The following is a 14,940-nucleotide window of genomic DNA, read 5'->3' as shown; positions in this document are numbered from 1 at the left end:
TTAAGTAACTTGCTCAAGGTTACATGGCCAGTTATTATTTCTGGGTGTGGTGCTGAGTATCTGAGCCTGGATTTGATCCAGGTCATCCCGACACTGGAGCCAGTGCTCTTACTCACTGAGCCACCTGGCCGCCCCTAAGCAATTGGGATTAAGTAACTTGCTTATGGTTACACGGCCAGGTGTTTCTGGGTGGGTGCTAAGTGTCTGAGCCCAGGATTTGATCTCCAGGTCTTCTCAACACTGGAGCTGGTGCTCTTGCTCGCTGTGCTACCTGGCTGCCCCAAGACATTGAGTCTTAAAGAGGTAAAAAGTCCCTGGTCTGTATCACACAGCTAGAGTCAAGATGAATTCGAAATCAAGATTCTATTGACTCCAAATCCAGCTGGGAGCAACATTCTGGGAAATTTGCAAGAAGTGGTTCTAAGGGTGTGAGATGCTCATGGCCCCCTCACAAGTTGGCTCTGCCTTATGCATATTTTATCCATCACTTTCTTGTGATCAACAAACAAAACAAAACAAAAATCATTCCCTGATATGAGCATTTACAGATTTCTGAGGTAGAAATGCTCACATGGAAAATGTAGTGAATGTCTCTCCATAGTGCTTACAAACTGACTCCTGACCACTTCTGCCTAGTTGGTTAGCCTAGGTAGCTAGTGTGAAAAGTAGGCCTCCTTGCCGAACACATTAATCAGATACATATATCTTAAAGATTTTGATGTTTGGAATTGAAGTTAGGACGACTTGATTTGAAATTCAGCTTCCTCCTGTATTTGACCACTGTGTAACCATGGGTCAGCCACTTGAAACATTTGGGCTTTTTCCAAATCTATAAAATCAGTATAAAAAAAGCTATAGTGTATATCTCTAAGGGTTGTTGTGAGGCTTAAATAAGATAATGAATGTAAAGCTCTTTGAAAATCTTAGATAGTTATATAAATGACAAATATTTTACTGGAGCAATTTGCCATTTCCTTCTCCAGCTCATTTGACAGGTGAGGAAACTGAGGCACAGAAGGTGAAATGACTTGTCTAGGGTCACACAGCTAGGAAGTATCTGAGTGAGATTTGAATTTAGGTCTTCCTGACTCCAAGGCTTGGTGCTCTAGCCACTATGCAACCTACTCCTTATTCTTCCCAACCGAGACTTTAAAGTTCAAACCCTTTATCCTAGGATTCAATATTCCCTGTTTCCTGGGTTCCTCCTTCCTCTTTTCAGCCTTCCTCTTACTCCACTCCCCAACACGATCTATCCACTCCATATAAGAATGTACTCTGCACTCCCAACATAAATCTTCTAATTTCCTTCCCCTAAGACTTTGTTCACAAGGTACCCCCAGCTTTGCCTACCCTTCCCTTTATTTCCGTTAAAATTTGGTCCATCGTTCAAGTTTCCTGCAAAATACCATTGCCCAAATTACAACAAAGTATTTGATCTTTAAAAATAAATTATTTTTGCAGTCATCTTTATCTCTCCTGTCCACTGCCTGTGTAATAATTATCCATTGTCCAGCAGAACAACTTCCTCCATTTACATGTTCAAAAATGTATGCTTTGAAATTCATCATCTCTTTAACAGGAGGTAAGTAGTTTGTTCCATCTTTGGTCCTCAGGATTTCTGAATGATTATTGTCTTTGCTGGAGTTCCAAAGCCATCCTTTGTTTTTACTTGTAATTTTGTTATTATTTTTAAAGTCTTCTCCTTGCTCTGCTCACTTCATTCTCCACCAATCCATGCAAATATTCCAAGACCTGAAAACGTCATCTTCATAATTTCTTCCGGTACAGTCATATCCATAGCTTTCACAAGTCATAATCTGTTAAGCCATTCCCTGGCATTAGGCACTCCTTTGGCTGCCGGTTCTTTTCTAGCTCCAAAAATGGTTATTATCAGTATTTTTAAAAACATGCATCCTTTGCTTTTCCTTCTTTGGTCTTTTTGGATTATAGACCTACTAATGATATAGCTGGGACAAAAGGTATGCATGGCTTTGCAACTTTTGGGTCATACATGCAAATTGCTTTCCAGAATGGCCAAACACATTTCTATCAATGAAGTATTGATGTACCTATTTCCCCAAAACTACTGCTACTCTGAAGCAGCTAGAAGCCACAATGGATAGGGTACAGTGTCTGGAGGCAGGAAGACTTATCTCAATGAGTTAAATCTGGTCTCTGACATTTCCTGGCTATGTGACCCTGGGCAAGTCCCTTAACCTTGTTTACCTTAGTTTCCTCATCTTTAAAATGATTTGGAGAAGGGAATAGCAAACCACTGTATGCTAAGAAAACCCTAAATGAAGTCATGAAGAAATGATTGAACAATAAGCACATAATCTGTGCTTTTCCATTTTGGTTGTCTTTATTCAGACCTTTGTTGGCTGTCTACCCTGAAGCAGGCACGTGTATCTGATCCCTGCTTGGAGGACGGGGGTTCTCTTGCTCTGCTCTCCCATCACTATTCCCCACTCTCTCTTGTGTGAGGACCCATCCTGATGAAAATGTTGCTGCTGGCAATAAAGCTTTATTTCCATATTTCATTTTTCATCTTCATACCCTGCATTGTGGCCAGATTGTAAATCTGTGTTTCAGGATTACAAATCAGTCTGAGGAAGAACAGGGAAACCCGGGACAGATAATGTGTCCCTGTTTGGCATCTTTTGACTCAAATGCCTTGAGTTGTGAGTCTCCGGGATCTGTCCTTGTTTGATTGGAGACCCTAGACTTTTTGTGTGCTAATAAATTCCACAAAGAAAAGCATTCCTGGGCCAGATTAACTCCCCCTCCACCACAGAACCACAAAACTTCAGAGTTACAAGGGAACTCAACTGCTTTTTCATTTACCCATAAGACCAAATGAATTACAGCTAGGTTGTCTATCCAGTATCTATTGGGAGACAGCCAAGCAGTCAGCACCCTCCTGCTCTCCAAGCAGCCCAAATCACATTGTTAGGGGCCCCTCTCCAACATTAATCCAATATTGGCTTCTTTGCATCTGACCTTCATGACTCCGAGCAGCTTTGCCTTTGTTGTTAGTTATCCTGGACATTCACCCAACTTCAAGTGAATGTCTGATGCCTTCCTTGATACACCTTCTTCTCCCAAGGAAGTTTACAAAAATAAGCAAACCTTTCATGTTATTTAAATCCCCTCTGCTTGTACTGATCTTCAGTAATCCCCACATATTTTTTGTAGGACTGTGTCAGATACGTATTGTCTTTGCTATCTTACTGGCTTCCATATACTGCATATTTCTTTTAAAATTCTTAATAAATAGATAAACAATTATTTACCACAAATTATATTGAAGGGACTTTGGAAACCACTGGGGATGCAAAAAAGTAGCCTCTCACCCAAGTATCTTACAATCAATTGTGGGAGACCACGTGCAAACAACTATATACCAAGTAAACTATACACACATGAGAAATAGAAAAATTATTAAGAAAGGGAAGGCAGTGGAATTAAGAAAGGTTAGGAAGAATTCCTGCAGAAAGTGGTATTTGAGAAGGTGGGACCAAAGAAAGCAAGGGAAGTGAGTAGTCCCAGTGGAGGAGGGAGAGTCTTCCAGGCATGGAAGACAGTTAGGGAAAATGCCCAGAGGTGGGAGATGGAAAAGCCGGGAGACCAGTTCTTTTTGGTTTTCTGTCTTCCTTGGCCTCTTGGCAGTTGCATGACCTCTCGGGCCATATGCTGCCCTTTGTTCCACCGCCGCCACCACCATGCCCCTAAAAACCAAGGAAATAAAAGGCTTCTTGTTCACAGCCAGGAGAAAAGATGCCAGATCTGTCAACATCAAGAAACACAAGGACAACGTGAAGTGTAAGGTTCACTGCAGCAGAGACCTGTACACATTGGCCATCACAGACAAAGAGGAGGCAGAGAAACTTACCCAGTCCCTGCCTCCTGGTTTGGCTGTGAAGGAATCATTCATTGTTACATCTATATTAAAATGGGGGGAGGAGAAAAAATAAAAGTGCTTTTTGAAGAATAAGTTGTAAGACTGGCAAGGTAGGAGGGGTTAGGTTTTGAAAGGGCTTTGAAATAGGAGAATTCCATGTGCCCCCATATCATTCTTTACAAAGAAATCCCATCTTTCCTCCTTCCTGGAACTATTTCTCCTTATTTCTTCGAAATTTCATTCTTGAAGAACACCAATCCCTCTTGGAATAATTTCTCTTGAAGTAGTTTAGTCCATGGGACCTGTCTACCTTTCCTCTGAACCCTTTGGCATCTGTCCTCCAAAAATCTAGGCTGTCCATCATAATATGATCTCATGTCCTCTTCTTCATCACAAATTCTATGGTGGAGGGGGTCACTTCCCCACAAAGTTCGCATCATTTTTACCACAGAAGCCAATTTCTCTTTGTTAGTTAGAATTAGATCTGGAAGAGAATGTGAATTTTTGGTTCCTGTGTCCTTTAAAGGATGAAAGGAGCAGAAGAAGAGCTCACGGCAACATTGAGCGATTGAAGTTTCTCCATTAACACTGCCTTTTGCCTCTCTCAAGTCTCTGATTAGCATTCTTTTTGTTGCTGTTTTTCTTCAGCCCCTCAACAGTATCTGAATTTTTGTGATTTCATTTAGGTTTTCTTGCCAAAGATACTGGAGCATTTTACCATTTCCTTCTCCAGTTCATTTTACAGATAAGGAAACTGAGGTAAACATTGCCCAGGGTCCTCCAGACAGTGTCTAAGCTTTTATTTGGTCTCAGGTCTTGTTGACTCCAGGCCCTGTCCTCTATCTACTGCACCACCTAGCAGTGCCAAACTGTACATCCCAAACTCTCATCTATTTCTTCTTTCTTTTCCTTTTCATTTTTAGCCTTCTAGGCCTTCTGTATTCCTGAATTGATGCCCACTATCAGGTTAGGATCACCACATCCTTTGAGTCTCTGAGCACTGGATTTTCTTGAACCTCTCCAGAAATTCTGGAATAGAAATGCTTGACACCTGTGAGCCTGTGACTAGCTTGATGAATGCTCCAATCAAGTGGATGAGGTTGCACAGAGCCATCAGACTCACCACTTCCCCATGAAATGTGTATATGACCACTGGTGTCTTACTGACCACACCCAGGGAACTCAAGATAATAGGCTGGGACTCCAGGGGTCAGACTCCCATTTGGGGGCTCTTACTTTGCTGCTTCCATATTAAATGAAAGTGAGTTTTGAGAACTACCCATGCATTTTTTTTCCCTCTCTCCCTTTTCAGAGCTTCCTCTGCTCCACTTCTTTTTTCTAAAGCCTAGCAAGGATGTGAGGAAGAAAGCTATTATTTTAACCCCATATAAGGGGTAGTTGATGGTGACTTGCAGCAGAGGCACATGTCAAAGGCAGGCATGCCGTCATATGGTCTGGGAGAGAGATTCCTGGGCCATGTCCCAGAACCCAAACTCTTGTGATGAGCAGGAAGGGTTTGGAATTCACTAAGTATGATGCCACTGGAATCCAACATTCTTTCTAGGGAAGGGAGATTTCCCAAGAATCATCAACTTCAAAATTGCCTTGAATGTAATAATAATCAAAGGAATGAATGGAAAAGCATTTATTCAGAGTATTTGAATAATGGCAATATTATAAAGATGATCTATTCTGAACCCAATAAACAAGCACAATTCTTTAGGACTCAGTGAATATGCTGCCCACCATCAGATAAAGAAATGGAGGGCCCAGGGTAAAGAATTAGTCATTTTTTAACAACACGCTTAATACAGGAAATTATTTTGCTTAACTATACATGTTTACAATAGAAGTTTCAGTTGTCTCTCTTAATTGGGGGGTATGGTGAAGTGAAAGAGAGAAACAACATAAATCTGAAAATAAAACAAAATTTCACGTAAAATTGGACAGAGTAATATGTGTCAGGAGCTCTACAAAGCATCAGATATGCAAACATTAAAATGAAGTGTGTCCTTACCCTGAAGGAGCTCACACTATCATAGGGGATACAGTACATATAGAGGAGGGTCACCTGGAAAGTGTTTTTGTCAAGGAAGTTACAGGGATGGCACCTGGCGTCATAGGGTAATTGATTGGTATGTCCTTTCCAGGAATGCTAGAGTGATAAAATTGATTAGATCACTGTTCCCCAAGCAAAGGCAGAAAGAAGGTCAAGGGGAGAAAGGAAGACATAAAGAGGGCTAGACTGGGCTGACCTCGGGGTCCCGCACCTGATTTGAACTGTTTGTGATGATCATCCCTTCACCCATCAGCAGCCCAGGGCCCAAAGGTTGAGTTGAGTTGGAATACAATGTCTACAGTTTAGGCTGGATTTCTTCTTCTTATTATTACTATTACCTCCACTATAAAATCATCATCATCTTCATCATCGTCGCCATCATCAGTAGCAGCAGCATCAACATAGCATCACTATTCTTCAGATAAGGATTCTGAGGGTCCTAGAGCTTAAGGGAGCTGCCTCTGTCACACAGGTAGTAAGTGACAGAATTGGGTATTGTACCAAAGTCTAGATGTTTAGAATCATAATTGATTGGTCTTGCTACTACACAAAGTAAAAAACTTGGAAATATTCTTCAAGGTCTCCAATCTGAGTTCTTCCCCCCCTAGAAAATGCCAGATGATCCTCAGAGATAACCAAAGGGCTTGTAGATGACTTCCTCCATGACAGCACCTTATCAGCCCTGACACCATCAGGGCAGCCTTTCTCAGCTTGCTGTTCCAGAGAATCAGGATCACTGAGTGGACAAAGGGATACAGCAACATGATTAACATACTCAACATGGAAGCCATTTTATTGTCTTCCGCTGCCACATAGTTGACCGTGAAGCCCACATAATACAATGAAAAGAGGACAATGAAGGAAGACACAGCTTTCAAGGCTCGAACATGGGCTTCTGTGCTTGGGTCTCTGGAACCTGTGGCATTGAGTTGCATCTATTGGGTGTGTCTCCACAGGGACTGCATGAATAAGGAGAAGGAGATGATAGACAGGATAAAAGGAATAAGACTCAGAAGGCCTGTGAGAACCTCTAACATGAGGAACATACTTTTACTCACTTGGACCTCCTGAGATACATTTCTCTCTTTCCTCCCATTAAAGAGGTTGCCATAGTAGCAACACATTCTCTCTAGAATTGGAAAGCTAGTGGAAAAAGAGATAATCAAGGGCCTCCAAAGAAGCCTGAAGACCATCCTGTCAATTCTCCATTTCATCCAGAGGAAAAGGGGTTAGAGAAGTTGGTGATCTTCAGGAAGTAGTAGATGTTGAGGATAGTGGCATACCAAACATTTGAAGTGTGAGTCAATACCAAGAATATATCAATTATTCTTAAATGTGTGGTTATATCAACAGAAGTAACAATTACATAACAGTTCCATGTTATTGTACATGATAGTGCAATTCTGGAGATAGCCAGGCTGACCAGGATAAGATCACTTCCTGTCCATGCCATTCACCAGAACAATGAATCCATTTACCAGAACGCCTAGTAGAAATTTGCCAGTTGCCAGAGTCATAAAGGTTTTCTCCCCACTGCTTAGCATGTCAGCAGAAAGGATAACACTTAGACAGTTATCACTATTTATAATACTTTAGATTCGATTGCTTTTGGATTAATTTCCAGGCAAAATGAATGTGGAATGGAATTTGGTTCTGATACTTTGTAATGCAGTCATTTTTCCTTTGTGTTTAATAAAGTTTCTGTCTCAGGCAAGAAAATCCCTAGTACTCTTTTGGAATGTATTTATCAAGATATCCTCTGTGCCTCCCCAACAGCTCAGTTAAATCTGGTCTGCCAAGACACCCTCTCTCTGTGGCATTTCTATTTCCTCTTGGGAGGCGATCATGGAAAGGTTGAGAGCCCTATGTTAAGATGCAAATAGGGAGAGGTCATCTTTCAATATTTTCCTCTTTGTGTCTCATCCTGTTTTGTATCCAGACACGTGAGCTGTGTGATGAAGCTCACCCAAAGGTAAATATTATGGGGTATATGACAAAGTCCTCTATGTAGAGATTATGCTTCACATCCATCATTTCCCACCATGCTGGCCATTCATATTACCACCACTTGTGTATAAAATCAGTCATGTATAGTATTCCTGGTAAGTAACATTTAGGTTTGAAAATTCTAAATGAATTGCATTTTAATGGACCACAAATCTAAGCAGTTCCCACTCAAAAGAAGTACTTTTCTTTAAGTTTTCATGGCAACTGGGACAAAGCATGATGCCGTGCTGATTCTTCTATGAAGATGTGGGAAACACTAGCATAGGGCTCTCCAGCTTGGTGTGCTTGCATCAAGGATAGTGCTGTGCTCTCTGATCAAATAAGAATTAGAGTGCTGCAAAAACAAAGCGAGAGGCAGACATTTAGAAACATCTCTGTTACAAATGTTCATGTGAGGGGAGGCTAGGTGGTTCATTGAATAGAGCACTGGCCCTGGATTCAGGAGGACCTGAGTTCAAATGCTGCCTCAGACACTTAACACTTACAAGCTATGTGACCTTCGGCAAGTCACTTGTCACTTAACCCCAGTTGCCCTGCCCTCCCCCCCCTGCAAAAAAAAAAATGTTCATATGGAATATCTATGTCCAACCTGTGGTAGAGCCTTTTGAGCTCAAATTCAGCCACAGTTTGACTCACTCCACATTGACCCCAACATAATGACAACATTTGAGTTCTCTTTGAGAGGGAAGACAACCATCGCCACTAAATTCTTTGCCTTTTATCAGCAGAACTGATTTTAAAAAATCACTTGTTCCCCTAAGCTTTTTAGTTCCTTGACCAAGATTTCAAAATTCTTCATTTACAAAAAGAGAGCATACAATCTTTTATTACTGCAGTAATAGCAAACAAATTAGAGTTTCAGTTAGATTAATACAAAAGAGAAAGGAGTTTTAGAATGTTCATATTTATTCACTTACAATAAATTAGCTATAATAGCAAAATAAAGGGCTGGGGGGGATGAGTGCTAGTCATACAAGAGGCTAAATTCCTACCTTCAATAAAAAGGGGATTAAACCTCAGGGAAAGATAGAAATGAATACATGAAAGTCCACACACACACATTTTAACTTATTATTTTCATTCTCTATTTCTTTAACTTTTCTTGTAAATAACAGATTTTTGGGTCTTATTTTCTCATCCATTGTGCAATTATCTTTAATTTTGTGGTAGTGTTTAGTACATTAATATTTAAAGTCCTGAGTATTGGATTTCTATTAGTTTGTTTCACGACGCTTTTTTTAAAAAAAATTCCCTTTTTAAAGTTGGTCCTTCATTCCTGAGATTAGTTTCCCTTAAATTATTTTGCTGCTATTTTTTTCACTTGGGTTATATTCCCCTCCTCATTCCTTTTTCATGACTTTTCCCTAATTCTTTGATTGTAATTAAATCACTAATTGTTCTTTATTTTCTTAACTTAGTTATGTATTTCATATTCCCTTGTCTTCTTTAGCCCCTCAGTTAAGGGTCTAAAGTGTCATCTCCCTTTTCTTTCTCTCATCCATCTTCTAGTTGTTTGGGGTGTAGGGTGTGTTCAGGAAAGACTAGTGAGGACTGCTGAGCCTTATTCCAGACTGCTTTCCACCTTTTGTGTCCACACAATCCACTTAACTCTTACCTGTGGCTTCAAGGAGCTATAGCATACATAATGGCCCCACTCTGGTAAATAGTTTTGGCAGACAAGCTAAAGCAGTTTAAGGGTAACTGAGAGGTCTCAAACCTGTTGGTGAATTAGGGAGGTGACTACCCCAAGCATGTGAAGACTTCCCCTAATGGAATGGATGGATGAGAACAATTTGTTCCAATGAACATGAAGCAGGTGAAGCAGGCTGATTGGAATGCTGAGAGCTTAGATAGACATTGAAATTGCCAAGGCCATCTGCTATATCTCAAGCTATCACCAATCATCTTGACTCCATCCCACAACTGAACTGTGATTACTCTGGAACAGAAAGTGAGGACGAAGCCTTTGTGCAACTCTGCCTCACTTAAATCCAGTTTATTCAGGAATCAAAAGACACCCATACCATTTTGCCTATATAGAAGTCTTGTGGTCACAGTCACGTGATGAAGCAGCAGGTGTGGATACACTGGGAGCTGTAGTCACAACTCAGCATATGGGGAGCCCAGGTCATAGCCCATCTTCTTACTGGAAGCATTTATGAGTTTCTGCAGTCCCCTGAGTGTATGAATAGCCTATTAAGGATCACACTGCTCAACTCCTGGTGTAAGGACAGGACTAGAAGCGGTGCCCTAGAATTATCTGCCTACCCAACTCTGGTCTTGTTACTATGGCAGTCAGGGATCCCTCCCTGGGGTCCAAACACAAAAAATGTAAAATCTTCTGCAAAGATGATTCCCCTTACCATTGGTACATAAATGTGTGTACACTTATAGACAACACAAAATCCCATAGACCTGAAAGACCAACAGCTCTTGTGAGAGAACTCAGCAGGTATCGCCGCGAAATAGCAGCCCTGAATGAAAAAATCTGCCTTCACCCATAAACAGCCCAAGTCTCCAAGGTTGAGTCTGAGTTGGAACACAGTGCGTGAGGTTTAAGCTCAATTTATTTCCTTTTTTTAATGCTTTAATTTATTAATTTGTTTCCTTTTAGTTTACAGGATTCAATTCCACAATTCCTTGAATTTCACATTTTGTCCCCCTCCCTCCCTTCCCCCCATGGCGTCTTATAATCAAGTATAGGATCTGTAGATATTTTCAAATTATACAATAGTCAGGTTATAAGGATGGATTGTACCAGCTGGGATGAAAAATGGTACAGAGGACATAAAATCAAATAAGAGAACGAAAAAGATCAGGTATTTTGCTTCCACCTGGATATAAATTCAGTTCTTTCTAGTTCTTTCTCTGGATGCACGTTTTTCTCTCCATCATGCGTCTTTTGGGATTGACATATCCCTGTATTGTTGAGAAGAGTCCAGTCTATCAAAATTGGTCATCACACATACGTTGTGTCTGTAATTGTGTACAAATTCCTCCTGGTTCTACTCTTCTCACTCAGCATCAGTTCTTTTAAGCCTCTCCAGGTAAATATGAAGACCGCCTGCTCCCCGTTTCTTATGGCGCAATAGTATTCCATAACATGCATATACCACAACTTGTTCAGCCATTCTCCAATTGATGGGCACCCCCTTAATTTCCAATTCTTTGCCACAACAAAAAGAGCTGCTATAAACATTTTTGTACATATGGGTCTTTCTCCCATTTCTATAATCTCTTTGGGATATAACCCTAGGAGTGGTATTGCTGGATCAAAGGGTATGAAAGTATTTATAGCCCTTTGGGCATAGTTCCAGATTGCTCTCCAGAAAGGCTGGATCAGTTCACAGCTCCACCAACAATGCATTAGTGTTCCAGTTTGCCCACATCCTCTCCAGCATTTGTCATTTTCCTGTTTTGTCATCTTAGCCAATCTGACTGGTGAGATGTGGTACCTCAGAGTTGTTTTGATTTGCATTTCTCTAATCAGTAGTGAATTAGAGCATTTCTTCATGTGCTTATAGATAGCTTTAATTTCTTTCTCTGAAAACTGCCTGTTCATATCCTTTGACCATTTATCAATTGGGGAATGACTTGTATTCTTATACATTTGACTCAGTTCTCTGTATATTTTAGAGATGAGTCCTTTGTCAGAGACACAGGTTGTAAAGATTCTTTCCCAATTTCCTACCTCCCTCTTAATCTTGGTTACATTGGCTTTATTTGTACAGAAACTTTTCAATTTCATGTAGTCAAAATTATCCATTTTACATTTTATAATGTTCTCCAATTCCTGTTTCATCATAAAGTCATTCCCTCTCCACAAGTCTGATAGGTAAACTATTCCTTGTTTTAGCAGACTGCTTACAGTATCAACCTTTATGCCTAGATCATGAACCCATTTAGACTTGATTTTGGTATATGGTGTTAGATAATGGTCTATGTCCAGTTTCTGCCATACTATATTTCAGTTTTCCCAGCAGTTTTTGTCAAACAGTGAGTTCTTATCCCAAAAACTAGGGTCTGGGTGTTTATCAAACAATACATTACTGTAGTTGTTGACTTCCGAATCTCGTGTGCCTAATCTATTCCATTGATCCACTTCTCTATTTCTAAGCCAGTACCAGGTAGTTTTGATGACTGCTGCTTTATAGTACAGATTGAAATCTGGTAAAGCTAGTCCACCTTCCCTAGCATTTTTTTTTCAATAATTCCCTTGATATTCTGGACCATTTATTCTTCCAGATGAATTTTGTTACTATTTTTTCTAACTCTATAAAGTAGTTTTTTGGTAAATTAATTGGTATGGCACTAAATATATAATTTCATTTAGGTAAAATTGTCATTTTTATTATATTAGCTCGACCCAGCCATGAGCAATTGATATTTTTCCAATTAGTTAGATCTGACTCTATTTGTGTGAAAAGTGTTTTGTAGTTATGATCATACAGGTCCTGGGTTTGTTTTGGCAGGTAGATTCCCAAATATTTTATAATGTCTACAGTAACTTTAAATGGGATTTCTCTTTCTACTTCTTGCTGTTGAATTTCATTGGAAATATATAGGAATGCCGAGGATTTATGTGGGTTTATTTTATATCCTGCAACTTTGCCAAATTTATTTATTGTCTCAAGCAGTTTTTTACTTGATTCTCTAGGATTCTCTAAGTATATCATCATATCATCTGCGAAGAGTGATAGCTTGGTCTCTTCTTTGCCTAACTTGATTCCTTTGATTTCTTTTTCTTCTCTAATGGCTACTGCTAACATTTCTAGTACCAGATTGAATAAGAGGGGTGATAGTGGACACCCTTGTTTCACCCCTGATCTTATAGGAAATGCTTCCAGTTTCTCCCCATTACATATAATATTTGCTGATGGCTTTAAATAGATGCTACCTATTATTTTAAGGAAGGCTCCATTTATTCCTATACTTTCTAATGTTTTTAATAGGAATGGATGTTGTATTTTGTCAAAAGCCTTTTCTGCATCTATTGAGATGATCATGTGGTTTCTGCTAGTTTTATTGTTGATATGATCAATTATACTGATGGTTTTTCTAATATTAAACCATCCTTGCATTCCTGGAATAAATCCTACCTGATCAAAGTGTATTATTCTTGAGATAAGTTGCTGTAGTCTTTTGGCTAGTATTTTATTTAGAATTTTTGCATCTATATTCATGAGGGAGATTGGTCTATAATTTTCTTTCTCTGTTTTATCTCTTCCTGATTTAGCTATCAGTGCCATATTTGTGTCATAAAAAGAATTTGGTAGGACTCCTTCTTCACTAATTTTCCCAAATAATTTGTAGAGTATTGGAATCAATTGTTCTTTAAATGTTTGATAGAATTCACTAGTGAATCCATCAGTTTGGGATCTCTTACAGCAGGTGTCCAGTGGATTCTGTCGATTTCTATTTTCCCCTCAGGTTCAAGTATCTCAGGGCAGTTTTCCTTAACGAGCTCTTGGAGAATGTTGTCCAGGCTCATTTTTTCATCATAATTTTCTGGTAGGCCTATGATTCTCAGATTATCTCTCCTGGATCTGTTTTCCAGGTCAGTTATTTTTTCTTTGAGGTATTTTACCTCTTTTTCTAATTTTTCATTTTTGTTGTTTTGCTTGGCTAATTCTTGGTTCCTCATAGAGTTTTTTGTTTCCATTTGTTTAATTCTGGTTTTTAGCAAATCATTTTCCTTGGTTAATTTTTGAAGCTCCTTTTCCATATCATACACTTTTCTTTTTAGAGAGATGTTTTCCTCATTATAATGTTTTTCGAATTCTGCTATTTCCATTTTGAGAGAATGATTCATTTTATCTTCTATCTCTCTCATTTTGCTTTCAAAGTTCCTTTTGATCTCATCTAGGAGAGCCTTCTGTGCTTGGGATCCATTCCCTGTTGAAGTTTCAGCTGTGGGTGTGGAGTCCACATTGTCTCCCTCTGAGGTTGTTTCCTCCCTCTGAGGATAGCAGGACTCCAGAGTCTTTGTCTTTGTAGTCTGCTTTCTATCCATTTTGAGGCAGTGTCCTAGCCACGCCCTTCCTCTAGGATGCCAGGCCTTTACTCTAGAGGGTTTTGCCCTGGGGCAAGAGTTACTATATTTTCAGGGTCAGAGGGGGGGTTTGGAGCAAGTGGGGTTCACTCTGTCATCCTTGTGTTTGGAGGTCCTGAAAGGGGCTTTTTTTTTTTTTTAAGATTTCTGGGCTATGAAGTGGTAGCCCCAGGAGTGTTTGCTGTCCAGTATAGGGGCCCCTGTATTTGCTTCTTACCTTGCTCTTTCCAGTCCCAGCCCTTTGATGATAGGCCTGGTAGTGTATCTTGTGCTTGGTGGGAAGACTTGCCCTCCTAGTTGATCAGGCCCCTTCCAGGCCTGCATCCGCCAGCCACGCCACGCCTTCCCACACAGGCCGCTGTGCCTTCCCGGCCTGCACCCGCTGCCCACCGCCTGGCCTTCCCAGGCTGCGCCCGCAGCATCGCCGCTGTGCCCCTTCCCAGCCTCGAACCTCTCACTCTGTCCTTTGTGTCTACGTGTTGATAAATCTGGAAACGGCCCCAGCTGCTGCTGATCTGGAGTCCCTCCAGCAGGTGGCTGGTCGGGCCCGCCCTGGGGCTAAAGCCTAGGTGTGGGGCTGGACTCGGCTCCCAGAGCGCTGCGTTGGCCGATTCCTGCCGGCCTGCTGGGCTGTCCTCAGCGGGAGGTTAGCTTCTCTGTGTCATTATGGGGGTTCTGCAGCTCCAAGGTGTGTTTAGAGTCCCCTTTTTACATGGATTGGGGAGGGTGGAAGCCGGAGCCGCGGGAAGGTCTTGCTTCTACTCCGCCATCTTGGCTTTGCCCCCTCCACAATTTTCTAAAGACAATGCAGTGCGTTCTCCACTTCATGTTAAATTCTGAGTCTAGCTCACTGTCCATACATAGTGTTTGTTCAAAATATGTAGACTGATAGGCCAACTCTATGGGCTGTCCATGCAACAA

General features: G+C 40.6%; 1 protein-coding gene and 1 pseudogene across 1 annotated transcript; one reads left to right on the top strand and one right to left on the bottom strand.

Annotated features, from left to right (window-relative positions):
* The first annotated feature begins 3,722 nt into the window (after positions 1 to 3,722).
* On the top strand, positions 3,723 to 3,974 carry LOC138173188 (large ribosomal subunit protein eL38-like). The gene has a single exon (XM_069103069.1). The coding sequence runs from the start codon at positions 3,723 to 3,725 to the stop codon at positions 3,972 to 3,974; it is 252 nt and encodes an 83-aa protein (XP_068959170.1).
* Positions 3,975 to 4,379: 405 nt separating this feature from the next.
* LOC138173187 (taste receptor type 2 member 7-like) lies at positions 4,380 to 7,504 on the bottom strand (annotated as a pseudogene).
* Between the last annotated feature and the right edge of the window lie 7,436 nt (positions 7,505 to 14,940).

The sequence above is a fragment of the Petaurus breviceps genome, unplaced genomic scaffold (genome assembly GCF_028583685.1).
Source record: "Petaurus breviceps papuanus isolate PSGF00001 unplaced genomic scaffold, PetGlider_PUasm1.0 567, whole genome shotgun sequence".
NCBI classification, from domain to species: domain Eukaryota; kingdom Metazoa; phylum Chordata; class Mammalia; order Diprotodontia; family Petauridae; genus Petaurus; species Petaurus breviceps.
Note: the sequence above shows the minus strand (reverse complement) of the source record. Positions and strands in the feature narration are given on the sequence as shown.

What these genes read in the sequence shown, in the direction of transcription:
- LOC138173188 (XM_069103069.1), top strand. Translation starts at nt 3,723, where the DNA reads ATGCCCCTAAAAACCAAGGAAATAAAAGGCTTCTTGTTCACAGCCAGG.